Source organism: Lipotes vexillifer, unplaced genomic scaffold (assembly GCF_000442215.2).
Source record: "Lipotes vexillifer unplaced genomic scaffold, Lipotes_vexillifer_v1.1 scaffold155, whole genome shotgun sequence".
Taxonomy (NCBI): Eukaryota; Metazoa; Chordata; class Mammalia; order Artiodactyla; family Lipotidae; genus Lipotes; species Lipotes vexillifer.
The window spans coordinates 1,793,870-1,807,195 of NW_006779813.1; the positions used below are offsets into that span (position 1 = coordinate 1,793,870).

General features: G+C 45.5%; 1 protein-coding gene across 4 annotated transcripts in view; it reads left to right on the forward strand.

Annotated features, from left to right (window-relative positions):
• The window catches only part of SGK1 (serum/glucocorticoid regulated kinase 1), a 112,721-nt gene that overhangs the window by 95,577 nt on the left and 3,818 nt on the right, over positions 1 to 13,326 (forward strand). The window contains exons 1-3 of one of the 4 annotated variants that reach the window (XM_007452987.1): positions 9,413 to 9,452; positions 12,303 to 12,378; positions 13,131 to 13,206. In XM_007452987.1, coding sequence (XP_007453049.1) covers positions 9,419 to 9,452; positions 12,303 to 12,378; positions 13,131 to 13,206 — 186 coding nt within the window. In that variant the 5' untranslated portion in view covers positions 9,413 to 9,418. Of the gene's footprint in view, positions 1 to 9,412; positions 9,453 to 11,114; positions 11,233 to 12,096; positions 12,173 to 12,302; positions 12,379 to 13,130; positions 13,207 to 13,326 lie in introns of those variants that run through there. The other 3 variants (XM_007452985.1, XM_007452986.1, XM_007452984.1) reach the window with 3 other exon arrangements.

Consider the following 13,326-nt stretch of genomic DNA (forward strand, 5'->3'; position numbering starts at 1 on the left):
CCCCCCCACTCCAAGCAAGAAGGAATTCTGCAGCCAGCAGAGAGCCTTCGGGCTTGAACTACAGCAACTGCTATTCCCTGAGTCTTCAGCCTGCTGACCCACCCTGCAGATCTGCAGATTTTGGATTTGACAGCCTCCATAATCTTGTGAGCCAATTACTGAAAATCAATCTCTCTCTCTCCCTCTCTCTCCCTCTCTGCCCATATACTATTGGTTCTCTTTCTCTGAAGAACTAATACATTTGTACTTGCATATAATCACAGAGGTATGACAATGCAATTTACCCACCGACTTGGTACTAAGCATTTGCACCACTTGCGCATGGCAAGTGGCTCTTGACGCTTCTGACAACCTAGTGGTCATTCTGCTATGGCTTTAAAGCTCCTTTGTCCAGGGTGGCGCTGCATGCTAGGGGCCCTTTTATCAAGACCTCATCATTGTGTAGAGAAGGATGTTTTAAAAAGATATAGTGTAGAAGGGTTTTGGACTAAACGTTCATTCAGGTTTTCTGGCAATATGAAAGTTATGGAAAAACTTTATATATATGATTACAAGATAGAAAGAAAAGATACTGTGAGGTGGCTGTGTTATCCTCCATGTTCTCAGGCTGGAAGTGAGGTTCTAGAGCTGCTGGAGAAAGTTTATTGACAAAAGTCAAACAGGTTATGATGGCATTCTTTTCTATACACCAAGTTCATGCGGTATCATTAATGAAGAGGGCTTTCCCTGCCTTTATTCCTACATATTTGCAGAGACAGTGTGACATTTTGCTACCATCATCTACCGAGGGTACCTCTGCTTTTAGAGATTATGCAGGGCAATCATAGAAGGCCAGGAAGAGACCCTGAGAGCACCAGGCTGCCTCTCTGACTGGCCTGTGCTTGTTATCTCTTTCTTTAAAGAACAGCTCTTAGTCAACTGTCAAGGCTCATGAATATGATCAGTACAGCCCCTAAAAATACTGGGGAGGTTCATAACAGGAACAGATCAGAAGGCTTTTAGATGAAAACAGAAGCAAAGTATCATGAAACCTAATGGGACTCTCATTTGTAAATTCTATCTTTCTAGACAGCAAAGAATTTTGGGGCAAAGGAGAATTTGAGGGGCAATGTAAGGAAAGTAAATGGAGGATACATTTTTCTGACTCGTTGGAAGATTCATCTGTGGTCCTTGGAACAAGAGGCTAAATTGACATTTTCCCAGCCTGGGCAGATGAAAACTTAGATGACTACCCTCCCGATGGTTTGATTCTCTGGACTTGACAAACTATCCATTGAATGTTGTCTGTAGAAAAGGGCATCTACTTTAGTTCTCTCAAAAAATGGTTATTCAATATGCTTGTTTAATGATCCCATTGGACCCAAAGCCTTGATTTCAAAATCTTCATGTACCTCATGTATAAAATCTAGTCCCTCAATTTTCCGAAGCAAGTGAGTAGCATAATATAATACGTAATATAATAGTTAAGCCTGAGTCTGGGTTTGTTTGGTTTGATTTTGTCTTGTGTTTTACAGTGAGGTGTCAAGTGACTGCTAGGGAAACATATACCCTTGATTATTTGGTGAACGGAAAAAAAACTAAATTTGGTTGAGAACAAATCTTATGCCCAACAATATATAAGGGGCATATTATTAAACCATTTCATTTATTAAGCATTTTCTATGGATCAGGTACTCTTTGGGGCACCAGGGATACTCTGGAGAATAAGATAGGTACTATCCCTGGCTCACAGAGACTACTTATTAGTTGGGGGAGACAAACAACAAGCAATCAAAAAGTCAGCTAAGGCTTCCCTGGTGGTGCAGTGGTTGAGAATCTGCCTGCCAATGCAGGGGTCACAGGTTCGAGCCCTGGTCTGGGAAGATCCCACATGCCATGGAGCAACAGGGCCCGTGAGCCACAACTACTGAGCCTGCGCGTTTGGAGCCTGTGCTCTGCAATGAGAGGCCCGCGCACCGCGATGGAGAGTGGCCCCCGCTCACCGCAACTAGAGAAAGCCCTCGCACAGAAACGAAGACCCAACACAGCCAAAGATAAATAAATAAATTTATTAAAAAAAAAAAAGTCAGCTAATAAAACTAATATGCAAATAACAGAAACAGAATAAGGGACACCGTGTAAGTGATGTTTGATTGGAGACTGTTAGGCAGGAGAGAAACCTGAATTGTTTTTGTTATCTGGTCTTCAGGGAACTCAAGGTCCAGGGAGTCACCTGAGATTTAAAATAGTAGCACAAAATCCCTGACAATGGAGGGAGGGGAGAGGCATGCAAAGGATTAGCAGAATTAGGAAGTCACATGAGGGGCTTCTGGGCCTTCAGAAGTTCCTTTTTATTTATTTATTTATTTATTTATTTTTCTTGCGGTACGCGGGCCTCTCACTGTTGTGGCCTCTCGCATTGCGGAGCACAGGCTCCGGACACGCAGGCTCAGCGGCCATGGCTCACGGGCCCAGCCGCTCCGCGGCACGTGGGATCTTCCCGGACCAGGGCACAAACCCGCGTCCCCTGCATCGGCAGGTGGACTCTCAACCACTGCGCTACCAGGGAAGCCCAGAAGTTCCTTTTCAGATTCATCTTTTCCCAGATATCACAGAACTGTACAATCAATATTAGAGCTGCAAGAGAACTTCTAGCACATTCACTTGAGAAATGAATAATCTAAAGTGTTCAACATGCCCAAGTCTGTATTTTAATGGCATTAAGGCATAGCAGGGCCTTAGAAAAAGTAGAAATATCTGTAAGCTTACCTTTGTTTTTGGGAAAGCGCTGTTCAATTTAACAGAACAAATTCAGACTTTGCCCTCCCTGAGTTTAGCAACGCTGTCTATCTTGGGCATCCTTGTTAGACCCAGGACTTAGCACGGTGTCTGGCACAAAAAAAGGTTCTCTGTGGAGGCCTGAAGCATTAAAAACAATAGGCCACCATCAGTTGGTGCTTGTACCTCTTTCTGTAACTTAAGGATAAGCTAAACGACCTAGAACAAGCATCTTCTGTGCTGCTGGCTTTCTCTGACCTGCTTTCAATGATTCTACCCTCTCAACAGGCCCATATTTACATTCTATTATTTCCCATCCACCTTGAGCAATTAAAAACTCCTCTGGTTTAGCTTTTAGCTTACTTTCTGCTTTTTCACCTTAAATTTAACTTTTACTTCAGACACTTGGTAAACAAGCACTTATTCTGTTATCATGGCATTTAGTTCTTTACTGCCTGTTCTGGAACATTGTCTGTGTGGAGACCACGAGGGGAGGGGGGAGTTTGAAAAACGAAAAGGATCACCTTTTCAAGCCTTTAAAGGAATTCCCATCCAACTAGTCTGACCTTGACCCAGCAGATTAAGTGGCCCACGCTCTTTCTGTTCTTTAAACACAGCACAAACCGTTATTATTTTGATTTGTTGGAGCCCTTTGCATTACATGATGTGTTCTGTTTGTGATTGTGATATGTGTGGAGTGGGGTAAGGAACGTAGACACATTATATTTGCTTTTTTCTTCTTTTTTTTTAAGATATGTCATATTTTCTATGTGAGATTCCAACTTGAGTCAGCACTTTAAATTCTTAATTTCAATTACTTTTCTTTTCAATTTACATTAAGTATTAGTATCCCCATTATACGGATTAAGAGATAAAGATTTAGAGAATACCTTGTCTAAGTTCTCACAGGTAATGAGCCTCAGTTGTAGCTGACTTAAGTGTACTGCAAAGATCTCTATCCTCAGCACATTACTGTCACTGCTGAGCTTGCTGTGGGAGGTGACATAAACATTTTTTAAAAAGTTGCTTTACATAAAAATGATGCCATTCAACCTTTTGCCAGCCACCCATCCTCCTGGTTTTCCCACTACTAGTTACTATGACATTTATCTTATTTCGTTGCTGCAATTTGTAGGCAGGCTTTACAGGAAACAGTCCATAAGGGTGGCCTGAGCTTCTGTTGCTTCTTGCTAAATTAATTATAGGGTTAGAAATGGAGTCGACTGGAGAGAGATTTATTTACCCTGAGTAAATGAAAGCTTTCGGGTTTCACTTTTGTTTGGCAAAAGATGTCCGTCAGAAATCCAGGCTCCTTATTTACTATCGGCACTTTGTAAATACAGTTGGGGTGAAAGAGAGCCCTTTATATTGTTTTCATGTCTGTTACAACTTTAATATGTGTGTCCCAAGAAGAACTCGTCCTGCAAAGAAATTCCAAGCCCTGTGCTGCCTGAACTCTGAGCTGGGCTGCGAGGCACATAGGGAAAGTAGGTGTGTATGAGGGTTCATCCTGGGCAGAGAAAAGGGAGTAAAGCCCAAAGCCCTCCGACCTGATCCTTGCGACAACTCCTGACATTTTATCATTACAAATTCATTTTTTTAATCAACCAAGGCCTTTTAAAATGCAAATGCCTAGCAATAAATGCCCAATAATAAAGCTACGTCAATAATATATAAGGCTTTCAGTAAGGACTGATAAAGTTAACCCCTGTGACACCGCCCTGTTCCCTCATCATCAGCCAGTCAGAGAATTGTGAACGATCTCCTACCCTGTGACACACGCCCCCCACCTGGGTTTTAAAAATGCTTTGCTGAAACCCTTCCAGGAGTTCGAGGCTTTTCAGGGCATGAGCCACCTCATCGCCTTGCATGACCTTGCAATAAACCTTTCTCTGCTCAAAAAAACCCAACAAAGTAATAATAATAATAAAATATAAAGCTTTCAGTAAAGCCATAGTCCTCTTGAATTTAGAAAGTCACAGATAATACTGAATTTTTATTTCAAAAATTGTCCAATTTATTCCTGAATGATTTTTCATAATCATACAGAAAATACCTTGGATGTCATTTTCCAGGTCAATCCTGAGAGCCAAATACAAAGCTGTCAAATATGTGCTATTCCTTACCCTTCATACTGTATTCTAATTGACAGTCATTTTTTATTTTTATTTCTTGTTCATTGGATTATGCTACATCAGACATTGACAGCGTTATAAAGATGGGGATAAGGTGAGTTTTCAACCCAACATAGACCCGTTGGTTCGTTCTAGATTCCCATTCCTCCCATGTCAAGAGCTGCCACTGGCCTCCCTTCTTTAATTTATTCCCTGATTAAAATTAAAAATTTACTACAAAGCCATGTCCGCATCCTACCACCAACTTCCCTGTAGCCTGACTTTCCAGAAGGGATGGGCATAGAACATGGTGTTATCACTTCTGACAGATTGCTAATCCCTATGCTGGGTTATAACTATGCTTGTCTAAACTTTTATCCATCTTCCAACTACATAAATTTCCCCATTCCAACTTCCAACATTTCTTTATGTGTTTGTGTGTGTAAATTTGTTCATTTTCAATGAGGTAGGGGTAGTGTAAAAAAAAAATGCAAATATCCTTTGAAGGAATGATAGCTGAGTGATCAATCACATTTGGTTTGAATTAACTTTTCAAAACACATTGGAATGTTTTCCTTCTTAAAAGGGATTTTCCTTGGTGGTTTTTAGATCTCTTCACAATAGGGCTCAGTCTACCTTTGTAGGTAATTCCCCACCTGCCTCTCACCAGGTGAGATCATGTTTACCACTGTATCTCCTGCATCTAGCACAATGTCTGATGCATAGTTCTAGAAGAATCTGTGGGTGAATGAATGTATGAGTTCCACCGTGCCTAGAGCTGTATCAGACACAGAGGTGCCTATGCAGGCTGATAATCAGCAGTCCTTCAAACGGGTATGTTTTCTAAGACATTATTAATTCCATATTTATTGGGGTGGGGGGCAGTGAGAGAAAGAGAGGAGAGGCAGATTTGTGTCAGCTAAGATTTTTTTTTTAATATTTATTTATTTATTTATGTGTCTGTGTCGGGTCTTAGTTGTGGCATGCGGGATCTTTAGTTGCGGCATGCTAACTTCTTACTTGAGGCATGTGGGATCTAGTTCCCTGACCAGAGATCAAACCTAGGCCTCCTGCATTGGGAGCGCAGAGTCTTAGCCACCGGACCACCAGGGAAGTCCCTAAGATCTTTTTTATTTCACTTGAAAGTGCTGTTATCCACTTCAGCAGTAGCAGCAAGAGAGCCATGTACATTTGCCTGTGTGTAAGGTCTGAGTAAGGACCATATTTCCAAATTATGCCAGAGATACTACATAGCACCTTAAAATTTGGTGCTCATACTATTCCCTCTGCCTAAAATGACTTTCCCTCTTTTGTACCTAGCTGGCCTTTCCAGGATCAGGCCAAATATCTTTTGTTTGTGGAGACTTTCCTCAACAATTCCAAGTCTGGGCACTTTCCTGGTGGCACAGTGGATAAGACTCCATGCTCCCAATGCAGGGGACCCAGGTTCGATCCCTGGACATGGAACCAGATGCCACACGCATGCCACAACTAAGAAGCCCGCTGGTCACAACTAAGACCCAGGGCAACTAAATAAAAAAATAAATATTAAAAAAAAAAATTCCAAGTCTGCTGCCTCTCCCCAGTAGAAAATTCCCCTCTGTTGTTCTATGGCAGATTGCTCAGACCTTTGTTTTAATACTCATCGTGTTGTATCATAATTTACGTGTGTGTCTCCCTACTTAGAATGAGTGCCTCTGTGAAGTCAGATAACCCGATTACTCATATCTGTGTCCTTTGATCTTAATATTTGTACTTACTTGATAAATGCTTGTTAAATACTTGCACGAATGAATAAATGGAAGTGAGGGGAGAGAGTGGGGCAGGAAGGAAGGAGGGAAGGAATGAAGGATGTATCAGTTCAACATCTCCTGCGATGATTAGCTGACAGCAGGGCTTTGAGGTAGTTAGCATTAGTGGGAAGGAGGATGAGGGCAATATTTCAGAGTTTGGGGGACCAGACAGTATGCCACTGCCATGGGTGGGAAGTGGGAGAGGCATAGGAGTCAGCTTCAGTGACAAAGAAAGGTTACTTGAAGGAGATAAATCTGGTCCTAAAAGTAAGTTTTGTTACCTCACAATTTTACCTATCATCTGTCCAACTCAGAAGAAAAATAACAATAATTGCTTAATCCTTAATAATGAAAAAATGCTGTTAGGGAAGACAACATGAGGTCTGCCGAGTAGACAGCTACATGTAGATTATTTAACAAAACCCTATTCCAAGATTCTTATAGTGTATACTCTTGCTTATTCAACATCACTGCCTTGGGAAAAAAATAAGCCCTGTGTAAATAAAGCATGTAGTTTTGTGGGTTTTAATAACTCAACACTATTATTCTAGATAATGTGTTCTCTTAGTTATCTGCTGTATCACATTCCTAACTCCTTTATGCATGTCAATTTTGACAATTATGAATAGGGAAGGTAATAGTCGCTATAGAACCTGCGTTCTATAAATAGACACTTAACCACCATTGCTAGTTACTGATCTATAACAGTTATCCTGAATTAGCTCATTTATCATCAGCATTTTCTATTTGATGAATACTGTAAAAAAAAAAAACATGCACTTGGTGACAACCTTCAACAAAAACTGATCCATTTTGTTGCTCTCTAGAGTAATAATTATGTTTTCTGGCATTTCTATGTACTTTCTTTGGAGATGCTCCAGGGAAAAGATTTCCTATGCATTAACCAATAAAACAATAAGTATGGCAACCTAAATGGTGCAGCACAGGATTGTTATAGAATTTATGACAGTTTGAGCAATACAAAATAATCATATTGCCCTGCTATAAATGGAAGACATTTTATCTAAGGAATGAAGACTAACACAGCTGACACATTAAAGAAGCAGCCCAAGAGGGGAACTTCATTATTTTGCATGTTTGTCAATTGCAGATGTATTAAAATGGGGGAAAAAAAACATGATATATTTTTTAAATCCCTAAGATTTATATGCGTTCATATTTAGGCTTCTGAAAAGATAAATCATTTTAGAAATCGATGTTCATATTCTGAAACTTGCTTGTCAAACCCTGATCTCATTTTATATTGACATGAAAACATTTTCACAGTAAAAAAAGAAGTTAAGTCCTTATATTTTTCAAAATATTTCCTCTGATATGTTGAGAAGTACCAGGAATTTGTTTTCTCCACTGAGAAAAAATTAAACGCCTTTAGATTAAACAGAAAGAATCATATCTTAGTAAAGCTTTCAGGTTGTAGTATTTATAGTTCATTATTAAGGGAAAATTTTACTTAATCACTAAGTAGAAAAGCTAAAATAATTTTCGTATTAAAATACACATACATTGGAAACTGTTTTGTTTCAGTGCAAACATTACATCTTGGTGAATAATTCCCATTTGAGAGTTTGATTGCGTTTTCCCAGTATGAGGAATAAATGAGACGATTGGCTTGGGGGAGTGGGGAACTAATTAGCGTATCTCATATCAAGCCGTCTATCTATTTTCTTTGCCCTCACAAGGTATTGTGGAGGCATTATCTGGAACTGATTAAACCCCAGGAGAGAAGTGGGGGAAATCATATATTCGGGAGTAGTTCTCCCGGAGAACGCGAGCGCCCTCTAGCTCGTATTTACAAGCAGATACTGGTGACGTAACTCGGGCCACTTCGCCACCAGGGTGTAGGAGGGAAGGGGCCGGATTTCTCCCGGTAGGAGCACTCTCTGAACCAAAGAAAGAGGCTGGCGACAGGAAGGAAGAACAGATCAAGCGTTTGAATAGCAGCCACAGGACAACCTAAAGCCTGTGAAGAGTTAGGCGCGCGTTGCACACAGTTCCCCCGCGTACCTCCCCCCACCCCATACACCCGCCGCCGTGTGTCACCTTCCTGTTCGGAAGTCTTAGTAGGTCGCTGGGACAGAACAGGGGGCCCCTGCTCCACCCATCAGGTATCCGGTTGGAAGAAAAGCCAGTCTCAACAACTTGATTCTCTCCGTTAAATGATAAGTTTAGCAGACCATCCGTCTCCAACGGCTGCACATTAGTGTAGGGGGAGGAGGGAGCACAGCAGACGATACTTTTCTGTTCCAACCACAAATCATATGGTTGTGCCTCTTCTCTGTTCCACTTAGAGCCCTCTAACTTAAATTCCACGTTCCTCCTGGAATGCGAGCAGAGCCTCTTTGAGAAAATGAACTCTGTGCATGTGTTTTGAATTTTTTCTGGACTGATTTGTGATGATAATCAGTCAAGTTACATTTCTTGTGTGTCTTGCTGGGGGTGTAATAAACCCAGGGCACTGATGACTGTAATTTTCTGGATGATGTTGCAACGAAGGGAATAAATGGCCCAGTGCTGAACTTTGCAGCTTGCTCCCTTCCTGTATGTAAATTGCCTTTATATAAAGTGGGGTTCATAACAGAGCTGGGACAGCCGCCTCTGACTCATGCTCCCTTGTCATCTCAGCTTCCGGTCCTATCAGGCACATAGCAGGGAGGCTACTCCAGCCATAACTAAGCTCTACCTCCAGCCTCCAGAAAGGAATCCCCAGCCTTCATATCCTAGGCCACCTGAAGAATGAAAGAGGAGGCTATAAAATCCTCTTTGAAAGGTTTGTCTGCTTTTATTAAGATAATTTGGATGAAATGGGTAAAACAAAGATGCTTCAGAGGATTTGGGGTTACTTGGCATGGGGAGGGCACAGGAGGTGAGTCGCTGGAGGTTTCTTAATCTAATGAGTAAAAAACAAACAGGCAGAAATCTTGGTGCAGTTTGGTGTTTCTGGTCATTCTTCAAAAATTTTGCTTTCTCAAAAGGGGAAGGAACCGGGTGGGAGCAGGGCTGGCCTAGGCTAGTTGAAGTGGAGCGTGGGATATGGGGGCAATAACAAAGTCATGTTATATGAAGAATCCATGAAAGAGGAAGCAGAAATGGGCCAGTTACTGTGACTTGGAGTTTCCTAAACCTTGCTTTGGGTTGGAGTGTCAGTTTCAGGGACTAGTAAGTGCTTTTTAAAGAGTGGGTGCTGAGCAAAATTTCCCAGCCAGTCTCCAGCAGAGAGGATGTGTGTTCTCTTCTGCCAGTTTGAGGCTGCTGTAAAGCAGTTGAGGCTACAGATCACGTTAAGACAAATAAGGTGGTTGGTGTGCAAAACAAATTCCTGCCCAGCACCAAAGAAAAACCGCTTCACATGTATTCTTGGTTTGACAGTTAGTAGTTCGGTGTGTCAGATCCAGTAGGCAACCTTAAATGGCAGGGCCGTTGGCAGCAAGGGGTCATGGCAGGGCAGGCACCGCAGACATCCCTGACAAGCGCCAGGTACCCGGCCCTGCAAACTTAGTAACTTGCAGCCCTCTCCCCGCTCCTGGCCCAGTCGTTGTGCTCGTGGCTTCCCCGCCAGCGCTGGCGCGAGCCCTCCCACCGGCGGTCAGACTGCAGCTCCCAGGCATCTCCCAGCGGCGGGGTTACTGGAAGGCACCGCACCGCTGCTCTGCAGAGCTTCCCTCCCTCCCTCCCTCCCTCCCTCACTTTCTGGAGCGGAGGAGGCTCCCGGCTAACCTTTCAAGAGTTAACGAGTCACAAGTTATCTGGGACTTGAGGGAAAGATCGAGGTGGTAAACCTGTAAGAAGACTGCGGGGTCAGCCCTGAATTAAACCGGAGGAGGGGTAGGGAAGACGAGCACAAACTCAGAGATTTGAAGACAATGGGTTGCGACCTTGCGGAGTTTTCAGGTCGGGGAGCGGGCGAGGGAACCTCGGGAGTAGACGGTGGCCTGGGATGCCGACTCCGCACCGCCCCAGGGTCACGCCAGGTCTGTCCCCTAACTTGCCACCTCCTCACGTGTTTTTGGCAAGGTGGGGATTAAAAAGGCAAGGGGGAAAATTACATGCGGAAAGGACAGAATGTTCCCAAAGATTACTTTAGGGGGAAAAAAAAAGTGAAATGCAGTTTTTTTTTTTCCTTTAGTGCAGAGACGAATTTTATTTCCGCCCCCTCCCCTCCACATTCCTGACCTCTCTCCCTCCCCCTTCCCTCTTTCTTTCCTTCCTTCCTCCTCTTCCAAGTTCTGGGATTTTTCAGCCTTGCTTGGCTTGGGCCAAAAGCACAAAAAAGGCGTTTTCGGAAGCGGGTCGGCCGTGCACAAGGGCCATTTGTTTGTTTTGGGACTCGGGGCAGGAAATCTTGCCCGGCCTGAGTCACGGCGGCTCCTTCAAGGAAACGTCAGTGTTCTCTGGTCGCCCTCGCCCGCTGCGCGCCCGGCCGCCGCTGCCCATGGGGGAGATGCAGGGCGCGCTGGCCAGGGCCCGGCTCGAGTCCCTGCTCCGGCCCCGACACAAAAAGAGGGCCGAGGCGCAGAAAAGGAGCGAGTCCTTCTTGCTGACCGGACTGGGTAAGCGCCGCTGCCGGCACGCGGGGGGCTTGTCTCACCAACTCCTCCACTAGTTGCTCGGATTGGGCGAGAGAGGCTGGGTATTTGGGGTAGTACCAAGGATGGAGAGATGGGGAAGGGGTAGGAGGGCGGCGGGAACCCGGGGACGCGCCGGGCGCTCTGGCCCCAAGCTGGGGCCGGAGATAAGGGCGTGCGGGGCCGCCCTCCCCCGGCGCTGCAGCCCTGCGCCCGACAGATAACCTCAGCTGGCGGTGCGCGGCCGGCCGGCGAGGGCTGCGGAGGCTGCCTGGCGGATTAGGGGAGAGAGTCAGGGTCGGCGCCAGGGTCGGGAGTGAATCCGAGCGGAGAGTTTGAGAAGCCAGAGCGGGCACAGAGCCACCCCGACCGCCTCGCACCGGGCAGAAAGCGCTCTGATTTCCTGATGTGCCGCGACTCTGATTTCCTCGCAGGGCGGAATAAATGAGAAAGGTGGAAAATTACCCCGGCCGCTCCCTCCCTCCCCACCCCCTCCGCCGGCGGTCTCCCCCTCTCCGGCCCGGGAGCCGAGCGAGGCCGACAGCTGCCCTGCGCCGGGCCCTGCCGGGGCGGTCCCCGCGCCCCCCGCGCCCCCCGCCCCCGCTCCGGGCTGGCCCCTCTCGCCGGGGGCGGAACCGCCTGCCGCCGGCCGCTTTGCCGCCGGGCAAGTCGCGCGGCAGCCGGGGGCGGGGTCGCGACGGGGCCGGGCAGCGCCGCCTCCTCCGAGTCTTGCGGGTCCCGCCCTCGCGGCGGCACAAGGCATATAAAGCCGGCGGCGCGGCCGGAGCGCAGTGTTGGCTGAGCCGGTCTCCCGGTTTTGACGACTCCTAGTGCTCTCTCTCTGTGGTGATGACGGTGAAAACCGAGGCTGCTAGGGGCACCCTCACTTACTCCAGGATGAGGGGCATGGTAGCAATTCTCATCGGTGAGTGTAGGAATACGACTGGACTTCCAGGTTACGCCAAGTGGAAAGTTTTGGAGGTCGCGGATCACACTGGTGTGTTGTGGCGTCGGATGTTACAAAGCCGTCTAAACGTTTCTCCTCTAATTCGCAGCTTTCATGAAACAGAGAAGGATGGGCCTGAACGACTTTATTCAGAAGATTGCCAATAACTCCTATGCATGCAAACAGTAAGTTTGGTGGGGCGACGTGGGGAAATAAAATTAAGTAGGGAAGTTTCCATTTACCAGCGGTAAAGACGTCCTCATCAATATATTGATCAGGAAGCGGACGACTTACCGAGGGTGGGGATCTCTTTTCTCTTTAAGTTCTAATTATTTCAAACATTTAAAGCATTACAATTAATTTGCTGATTTGGCTTGTTCTGGAAATGCAAGGTAAAATTTTCTTTTTTATAAATTTATTTTTGGTTGCGTTGGGTCTTCGTTGCTGTGCCCAGGCCTAGTTGTGGTGCGCGGGGGCTACTCTTTGTTGCGGTGCGTGGGCTTCTCATTGCGGCAGTTTCTCTTGTTGCGGAGCACAAGGGCTGTAGGCGCGCTGGCTTCAGTAGTTGTGGCGCGCGGGCTCAGTAGTTGTGGCGCAGGGCTTAGTTGCTCCCGCGGCATGTGGGATCTTCCCGGATCAGGGCTCGAACCCGTGTCCCTTAAGTTAGCAGGGGGATTCTTAACCACTGCGCCACCAGGAAAGTCCCGATAAAATTTTCATGTTTGCCTAATTCACCCCCTCTCTCCTTGAAGAACAACCCTCTGTGTTTAACTGGGTCTATCATTTTGGCTGTTATTTTCTTTCACTGAGTAATTGATTTGGGTGTTTTTAAACACTGAATCCCCCGGAAAGGTTGAGCCAGAAATTCACTATTGGTGTTGGTCTGCCCTCACATGGCGAGTTAGGATGTTCAACGTTGCTCCTTTCTTCTCTGCAGCCCTGAAGTTCAGTCCATTTTGAAAATCTCCCAACCTCAGGAGCCTGAGCTCATGAATGCCAACCCTTCTCCTCCAGTAAGTGTTCTCTATTCGTGATGCATCAGTGGAGGAATCTTATAAATGAGTCAGTTAGTTTGCCTATGTTGATGAATTATAAAATATCATTCGAGTTAGTATCAAGGCAGGAATGCCTCG